Source organism: Trachypithecus francoisi, unplaced genomic scaffold, assembly GCF_009764315.1.
Source record: "Trachypithecus francoisi isolate TF-2019V2 unplaced genomic scaffold, Tfra_2.0 Lachesis_group16, whole genome shotgun sequence".
NCBI classification, from domain to species: Eukaryota; Metazoa; Chordata; class Mammalia; order Primates; family Cercopithecidae; genus Trachypithecus; species Trachypithecus francoisi.
In genome coordinates this window covers 30,470,942-30,480,096 of record NW_022681461.1, presented here as the reverse complement: position 1 = coordinate 30,480,096, position 9,155 = coordinate 30,470,942, and the positions used below count along the sequence as shown (strand labels likewise).

The 9,155-nt window shown below is 46.9% G+C and overlaps 1 protein-coding gene across 6 annotated transcripts; it reads right to left on the bottom strand.

Annotated features, from left to right (window-relative positions):
* Positions 1 to 1,284: 1,284 nt before the first annotated feature.
* Positions 1,285 to 8,843, bottom strand: DMRT2 (doublesex and mab-3 related transcription factor 2). Of its 6 annotated transcripts, XM_033237194.1 has the most exons (5): positions 7,969 to 8,839; positions 6,598 to 7,166; positions 4,902 to 5,004; positions 3,009 to 3,089; positions 1,285 to 2,612 (listed from the first exon to the last, which is right to left on the bottom strand). In XM_033237194.1, the coding sequence occupies exons 2-4, from the start codon at positions 7,120 to 7,122 to the stop codon at positions 3,034 to 3,036; spliced, it is 684 nt and encodes a 227-aa protein (XP_033093085.1). In that variant the 5' UTR covers positions 7,123 to 7,166; positions 7,969 to 8,839; the 3' UTR covers positions 1,285 to 2,612; positions 3,009 to 3,033. The 6 variants fall into 6 exon arrangements, with proteins under 6 accessions (XP_033093085.1, XP_033093083.1, XP_033093082.1 ...); XM_033237192.1 differs by lacking the exon at positions 3,009 to 3,089 and having other exon boundaries at positions 8,257 to 8,830; XM_033237191.1 differs by lacking the exon at positions 3,009 to 3,089 and having other exon boundaries at positions 7,969 to 8,829.
* Between the last annotated feature and the right edge of the window lie 312 nt (positions 8,844 to 9,155).

The window sequence follows — 9,155 nt, the reverse complement described above, 5'->3', positions numbered from 1 at the left end:
ACAGGTGAGGTCTTAAAAGATGAACATAGTACTCTCATAAAGGTCTTACTCTTATTTTATCAATTATATGGAACAACAGCTAACATTTTACTGAGCAGAACAAGAGATTAACAAGAACTTAAAAATGAGAGAAAGGACAGGTGAGGTGGCTCATGCTTGTAATCCCAGCACTTTGGAAGGCCAAGGCATGAGGCTCATTTGAGCCCAGGTGTTCAAGACAAGCCTGGGAAGCATAGGGAGATCCTGTTTCTACCAAAAATTTTAAAAACTTACCTCTCCACATATTCCAAAAATAGTAATAAATTTAAAAATTGGCCAGGCATGGTGGTGCATGCCTGTAGTCCAAGCTACTCAAGAGGCTGAGGTGGAGCCTGGGAGGTGGGACCCCATGAGCAGCTGGGACTACAGGCATGCACTTGAGCCCAGGAGGTAGAGTGAGCCACGATCACACCACTGCACTCCAGCCTGGCCAACACAGTGAGACCTTGTCTCAAAAAAAAGGGGGGGTGTGGGGGAAAAAAAGGTATAAGAATTAAGAAGCCACCCTCATGCTGTGATAAATATCTGCAAGCTTTAGCAACTGTCAGCTGAAGCAATTTGAACAGTAAATGTTTTGTGTCAGAAGAGAGCTACACTGAAGGCTTTTGACAGTGGTGCAAATGTGGGAGGCATAAAGCTGATACTTGGGGACATGATGAGAGTTGTGACTGGGCCTGCATCCAAGTGCCTGCTGTCACCAGTGGTTCAGAAACAGTGGACTCACCACTCAAGAGCTGCGAGGAGGTTTGGGCCCCATCATGGGAAGTACTGACCACATCATACAAGGAAACCTGATTTGTGGCTCCTAGCAACCTAAAATCATAGACTGTTCAAAGAAACTAGAAATGTTTCTAGAAAGGAAGCTTGGGCCCCCACATAAACATCCTTACTAGGGAAAGAAACTGAGACCCAGGGAGTCAGAAGAAATCTATTCCAAGAACTCAAATCATCATATAAAAGAGACATTACACTTGATTTCCCTTCAAATTAATTCAGCTTTGTCCAATCACGTGAAATGAAGATACTGTAAACATGCAAATGGCCCTATGTGCTCCTTAAAAAGTTATTTTTGCCTCAAGCAGTCTTGAATAATTAAATTTATGTGCCCCCCAAAATGCAAAACTAAAGTATTATAAAGGTTTTCCTGTGGCCCCCAGTGACATTAAGAGTACTTCAAAATATACAGAATCATAGAAAAATAGCTTCTTCATCTAGACAGAGACAGCTATTTGCTTCAGCAAATACTGGGTCTTTTAGAAGACGGTGTCAATTTTATTGCTTTTTGAAATGCTGTGTAAAGCATGGTACTTAACAATCTGCGCATTGGGCAATTTCCATCTGTAGGTTTAAATATGTGTGATAAGAAAAAGTACATGCATATTATGAATATATAAAACTTTTCAAAATCATCATCTTTACATTAGAAATTTCTTCACACAACCTGAAAAAAAAAGTAGCAAGTGGCAAGAACACCCTAAGACTGCAGAAAATCCAGCTTTCTGTTTAAGCAGCCTTTCACTGAGAGACACGAGTGATGGAAGATGAAGGCCTCTTAAGAATAGACTCAACAGAAAATGACAGTGGTTCATTCACCGAGAGTTTTGTTCCAACTTGTTTGGCTACAAAAAGGTCTTTTGCGCATCTATCTATTGTAAATGTGTACTTCTGGTTCTCCTTAACTAAACACTCTCTGTGTTTCTTAGGGGTCTCTTCAAAGGCCTCTTTGACAAATGGTGTTTTCAACTCAGGACCCGATTTGTCATTAAGCGTTTGCTGGAATAATGAGTGGAATGGATTATGTCTAAGTGGCAGAGGGTGCCTGGTGTTTTCTTTGCTGATCTTCGTTAAGACATGCCCTTGAGCTGCCAGGGAGTCCATGTCAACAACAGGAGAGAAATTCCGTCGGGGTGGGGAGAATGCCGACCTCTCTGGGACAGCCTGATGACCCTGAAGGTCACTTCTCGTGGTCTGGATCTCAGGAGTGTGAGGCAGCACCAGGGAGCCTTCCAATTTCGATGGCATCATGTCATGCTCTGCACTGAGCCCATCCTGGACTGGTGCTCCCTTCAAGTCCCAGCTGGCCCCAGGCTTCAGGGCTTGAACTGAGGTGGTGGCATTTAGCAGGCATTGCTGGTAGAGGAGGGTGTCGCTAATGGGGCCACACTTGGGCCAAACTAAAAATCTTGAGGACAAGGGATACTGTCTATAAGTCGTGGCCACGCTGACATTAGAAGAAATTAGTTCCATATTCCCAGACCCTGAATACTGCATGGTTAAATCAAGGCAGGTGGGCAAGAAATTACAGAAGTCCTTGCTCGGTGGTTCCACTGGGCTGGGGCTGTAGGCACTTTTGCAGGAGCTATAGTCAGGTCCAGGCACTATGCGGTTGGGCAGAAACAGAGCAGCAGCTTGAGAAGTTTCCAACATCTCCCTTTCTTTATATTCTCTCTCCAGCATAATGTTCTCCAACTCTTTATCAGCAAAGGCTCTTCTTTTCCTCATCCTGTCACTAACTGGGGGAGGTAGAGGGAAGGTCCCTCCTACATAAGTCTCCGCTGGAATGGGGCGATAGCCTAAAAGAAGCAAAGATTGCACATGAAAGAGATTAACATCTTGAAGAAAAATCTGGACACCAAGAAGGTAACAGCAACACTACAAATCAGCAGAATAGTTATCTTCAGTTCTATCTCACTAATATTTTTATACAGATGCAAAAGTACAGGTTAGGTTTAAAATAGTTTCCCGGGAGGGTGAAAGATATCCATATTGCAAGTTGTTGTTGTTGCTGTTGTTGTTGTTATGGATTTGTTTGCTTGCTTGCTTCAACAGGCATACTTTATTGATTAAAAATTGTAATATTCTTCCCAGGGCCCCTATGCATTAAGAGACAAGGCTATTCATCTTGTATCAATCAATGTTTTATTATTATCCATGTCATCCTTTTTCATTATTAAAAAATATATCTATACCTAGAGCTGATGTCACTTTTATTTTCTAAAGATGGTTCATTATGTACACACTGTAATAGCTGTAGAATAATCCAAGGAGAACTAGGAAAAAAGAGAAAGAAAGAAAGACAGTTAAAGGAGATTCATGAGTAGAAAAAGAAAAACAAGGCTTAAGAAAATAGAGAAGCATAGAAAATTGAAAAGAACTGTTAACTAGTCAAACACACTCTACAGTGAACAATTTAACCAGGCTCCTTCCCCTGACTAACAGTACAAAAAAATAAAAAATAAAAAAAATAAAACAAAACCCAAAAACGGCGGGGAGTATTCCCTGCTCTATTGAAAATAACTGTTCTAAAACATTTTTTCCAAGCTCTAATCATTTTGGCCGGATACCAAAACTGTTGAACAAGCTATCATTAGAACACAGGCTAAGCCATCGCAGGAATAGGAACAAATTCAAAAACAAAGATTAGTGTAACATAAATAGAATTCCTGGGGGCATAAAATACTTGAAGTATTTCATCACCCCCAAGCACTCACCTCTACCAAATTTGTTTGAAGGATCCATTGTTATATTTGTGTTTACATAGTGACAAACCCACCATACTCATTTATAAATAAAATAAAATTTGAAAATTAATGTTTCCATTTCTACTGTAAGTTTTTACCAGGAAGTTATTCATTTGAATTTACTATTCCATTTAGTCCTCAGACTTCGCAAGTTGCTTTGGCATAATCTCAGTTTATCAATGTGGCCCTATTATTATAAATATGTTTATCTAGTTTGTAACCAAATTCATTTTTAATTCATAAGAAACCACTCTGTGGTCAGAAGTATGCAACACATGATAGGACACACACAAACTTCAAAACCTGTCCAGAACCAACAAAATTCAGAAGCTACACAAGAAAAAAACAGAATCTAAATGTCTACTTAAAAAATTTTGTTTACTTTCAACCTGAATTTCATGAAGTGGCAGTGATTAAAGCAAACATTAACTTTCCCTTATTTAAATTTTTTAAAATTCAAAGAAAAACGGTTAAAAATAGTCAATATATTATTGAAAAGGTCAATAAATAAATTCCATACCCAAATAGAGATGCTTTTTAAAATCAGTAATATTTTAAGAAAAATTAACGTATCCCCAGGCTTTCATGAAAGTGAGAATATGGAGAGAGAAAGTTAGAGATTTCGCACTGTTCGCATTCAACCTCCACTTCACTTTCTGGATTCAAAACCTTTTTCAGATTCTATAACCTTGATTGTCAAAAATGGTAAAATGAAGTTTGGAATAACAGGAATTACCCAAGTAATAAAAAAAAAAAAAGTACAATGAAAAAGAGTTGAATCTGAGGTTGAACACCCAGACTAAAGGTCTTTATCGGTTGGGCAGATGTTAAACTCCTCACTTGACTTCATCTATTCAGCTCCCACAACTAAGAAAAGTGGAGGTGGTTGTGTTGTTTTGTTTTGCTTTGTTTAGGTTATTTATTTCCTTCCAAGACATCTGCTCCAGGGTCACTTGGCAGTATATCTTTGTACATCCCTCACACGGAGTAAATTTCACATGCACTCCACATTAACCCATTAACCACTAAACAGACAACCAAATGATAGGAATTCTTAAACTGGTGGTGACAAAAATCTCAGCAGGTATGTGAGATTCATTTTCCCAGGTGGCGGTTTCCTTCCTAGAAGAAAACTTTCTGGCTCCGGGGCCATGCTAATCTTCTCCCTATGGGTTCAGTTTTAGTGTATGGGCTCAGAGAACGCCTAAACAAAACCTTTCTAATAAAAAGTACTTTCCCTTTAGATAGCACTTTAACTGATTAATAAATACACTTTGTGCCTGATTGATGAGAGTCATTCAACTCGGTTAAAAAGGCTGAAGGATAATTTTGTTGCTTTACCTTCTAAAATGCTTTTGGCCAGCAAACTGGGGGCTCTGACTTGCCTCTGGTACACAGTTTTGCGCTCGAAATTATTCTGTTTCCCAGAAAGCCCCTTCTTGTCCTGTAAACACAAGAAACATCATCAATAATGCCCTGAAAGAAAATGGGGGCGAGAAGGGGAAGGACGGGATGTCAGTAAGTCTTCTAGAAACTCTCCCCCTTCTAAATGTACTGAATTTTCCCATTCCGTGTGAAAAATAATTACAAACGAATTACTATCAGCACCCAATAATCCTAGGGCAAAGAGCTGGAATCTCCACTGGTGAGCTGGGCCCCCTGCTTTCTCCAGCACAGTCACTCTAGACTATGCTGCACAGTCACTCTAGACTTCAAACCTATGGCCAGAAGTGAGGGGACATCCCGGAGGGAAGTGAAAAAGTGAAATCCCTTTCGGGGGACGCCCGACCTCAAGAGACGGTTGCAGCCAGGTTGGGTCCTGGGAGCCCACCTGTCGGGTAGAAGGTGCCCAAGGCCTGTTGTTAAGCAGTGAGGCCAGGCGGATTTCTCCCTGCGGCAGGGCGGGCACGGTGGAGTGACAGGGTAATGAAGAGATAAGGGTCTCCTGGGTCCAGCTGCAAACCGAATTTGCGCTTTACGGAAGCCCGCCCTCGCCTCCGCAGTCACCTCCAGCTGGTGGGATTCTGAGGCCTTCCACGCCCGCACCCTACCCAGCATATGCTACAGAGAACGCGTGGGAACGCAGGGCCGGCGATGACCAATGCGGGACTCGTGAGGAGGTCAAGCCCAGGACCAGGTGCCCATGGCGTCCAGTGCGCTCTCCTGGGCCCTCGAGAGGCGTTCCAGTGGGATTGTGGCCTTCAGTATGCCTGGCGATCCACTCCCCAGCTCCTCTCCGCCAAAAAGTAAAATTGAAAATCTTCCCTGGTCCTGAGTCTGGGAGGAGGCCCTGTGAAGCCTCGCTCGCTGAGCTCTCCCTGTCCAGGAGCATATGCAAACAAATACAACATCGGAGGTTCAAGAGCCTCTCTCGGAAAGACAACCCTGGCTCTCCTCGCAGCTGGAGTCCTCTGGTGGGAAGCAGCAGAGACCCTCCACTTGCTCTTAGGTAGTCTGCAGGGACGGTAGCTTCGGATTGATGACCTTGGGCTTCAGGCATCTAATTTCTCATACACTTTGTGTCTCATCTGTAAAATGAGTGTTCTGGATATCTCAAACGTCCAAGTGACCGCGGAAGCACCGAGTGCATGCGTGCTGCGTGGTTCTTTTTCTCCATCATCACTACTACAACAGTGACGAGCCTGGAGCTGCACGCCGTGCTGTGGATCAACCACTCTCCCCCTAACCCCTCCCTCAACACCACGAAAATACACTTTTAAATGTAAAAAAAAAAATAAAAACAAATCGATTTTCTCACGATGTTCCAAATGAGCCTAATCACTTTTAAGGCCTCTCTACCTGCTTTTTAAGAAAAAACATTTCCCAAGTTCCCCAGAAATGCCTACTTTCTCCCTCCCGACCCTGCTTGCCAGTGTAGGCAGAAAAGCGTTCTTACCATCCTTCCTAGTGAGAGACAGGCGCCGCAAGGCCCTGGGCGCGGGAGTGGATAGCTGCCCGGTTCCCCTCCAACTCCCCCACCTCCACTGTGGCCTGGGATGCCCCAGGGGGGCGCGTCCCGGGCCGGGAGGGTACGCACCTCGGTGGCCTGCTGCCTCCGGAGCGCCACCTGGGCGGCCATGACGCGCTGTCGCTCCACCACCAGCAGGCAGTTGGCGCACTGGCAGTCGCGCCAGCGACAGAAGCGCTTGTGGCCCTTGAGGCAGGACACCACGCCGTGGTTGCGGCAGCGCGCGCACTTGGGCGTGCGGCTCAGCTTGCGCGGCTCCGCGCCGCCGCCCGCAGGAGTGCAGCGCTCTGGGGGACCAGCGCCGGCGGGGGAGGCCTGAGGCGCGAGCGGCTGCCTCGGCTGCAGTCCCCCCTGCTGCTCCGGCTGGCCGGGCATCCCGGGGGACGCGCCTGCCTCCTCGCCGTCGCCCTCTTCTTCCGCGTCTTCGTCCACCTCGTCGTCATCCTCGTCGTACTCGCCGTCCCCGTCGGCCGGCGGCGGGCTGGGCTCTGGGGGCGTTGACCGCTGCGCCCCGCAGCCGTCCTCTTCTAGCTCCAGGCTCTCGACATCGATCTCCCAGTCCCCGGCCGCCAAGCCAGCCTGCGGTTCGGCCATGGCGCTCGGAGCTTCGCTGGGGACTGAGCTCGGTGGCCTTCACTCTGGGGAAACACAAAGAAATCCAAAGACCCACCGGCCGCCGTCAGGGACCATCCCTGAGCCTCCGGCCCAAAGCTCCTGGTCTGCCCGCCTCTGGCCCCTTGAGTTATCCTGTTCTCATTACATGTCCCTCACTTCCAGGCCACACGTGCCTTTCTTGTATCTCTAGGGCCCCCAGGGATCTACAACCCAAGAAAGGTTTTATTTTATTAATTCTAAGTGCTCTGTGAGTACCTGACCTTTAACCGTAGCCCTCTCTGGCTTTACACAGGCTTTCCGGACAAGTCCCTGGGTAACTCACTTATCACACACACACAAAATACTGTGTCCAACTAGGCCAGCCCAGGCCACTTGTCAGATTTCCCCATATTCAAGTAGTAAGGCCATGATGCATATAAAACTATCCGTGGAAGAACTGTTTTCCTTTAATTACAAGTGGCCCTTCAGACCCACTGAAGTACCACTCCATGCTTCCCAAACGCCTCTCATCAGCCTACACCACCACAAGGACCCCTCCTTGGGCTTGAAGAGGTCCTCTCACCCCCTTCCCCAAAATAATCAACTGAAAACCAAAATTTTGTTGTCATTAGAGTCCCATAGGGGAAAAGAGCACAAAGCTACAATACAGATGCCCGTCCAGCCTTAATAGTACTCGGGCGACACAGGGCTGAGCTCTGTGGGCTCTCTGTACTTAGGGCTTGGTTTACATCTTTAAGGCAAGGCATTCAAGTCAAACAGAAAAGGTGAAGGATGATTCACGCCCTTTGCCCTCCCTGACACCCCGAGCGGCATCACAGCACTCACCAAAACTTTGAGGCCCGGGCTGGCAGCCCAGTCAAAAGATATCCAGCTTTAGGATCTGGCGCTAGGGCTGCTGGCTGTGCATGCAAACAGAAATCGGGGTCGCTACCCTCAAACACGAAATCGGGAGCTGATAGCTGGAGGCCCGGAACGAACCCACTGGTTGGTGGAGGGGAGGGAGAAGGTGGAGGGAAGGAGGGAGGAAGCCAGTCAAGTCCTCAGCAACCTAGCCCAGCACATTCCGAACTCTGCAAAGTTCTGCTCGGTCTTCTGCAGCCTCGGGCGCCTCACCTTGCTGAGGCCGCTTTCGGCTTCCTCTGACCCAAGCTGGGCGGGAAAGGTCGGGCCGCCCCCGCCTGGCTCAGATCACCGGCTCACCGAGCGGGCGAGCGCAGCTGCACTCAGCAAAGCGCCACTGGCTTCTGTCTCCAAACTGCGCTCCCCTTCCTAGTATTATCCGCTCGGGCCCCAGAGCTTTACGTCCTCTGATTGGCCGGTTGTCAGGCGGTGTGTACACTGATTGGCCGAGGCACGCTAGCTGGGCGCCCTCCGCCTCTCGCGGTCTACACTCTCCTCCCTGAAGCGCTCCGCCGGAGTCCGCCTGCCGGGCCTTCGGTGCAGCCGGGTCGCCCGTCCAGAATTTAAACCCGAGGTATGACGGTGCCTGCGAGAGAGAAGTCGCCATTTATCTCGCGGACTGGGAAACAAGCAGAGATACACTCTGAGGAATGCATTGTCCACAAAAGAAGGTAATAAACGACGAGAAACAGATCAGAAGGACCAGTATTGGTCTCTATCAGCATCACAAGTATTTCGGCGACTCAATCAATCACTAATCCAAACTGGGCCTAAAAATGATGCCTCTCTGTCGGGGCGTACAGCGACATCCTTCTTTCTCCTGCAAGAGTACATCAGTGGTTACCTGGCACCGAAGCTCCTAGTTAGCATACAAATGGCCTGTTGATATTTCTGTGTCTAGTGCCAAGTATTCCCGAAGTGCCAAAGAGTTCCTCATTAACCTTCACCAAGCCCGTGTGGCAGGTGGCCAAGTCAACTACAAGTCACTTACATTTTTCTGCTGTATCAGTTGCTATTACAGTTAATTTGAGGAAGATCAGAAATGCATACTATTAAGAGATTTAGGTAAATCCATTCACCCTAAGCATGCATTTAAACAAACCTCTTTTTTT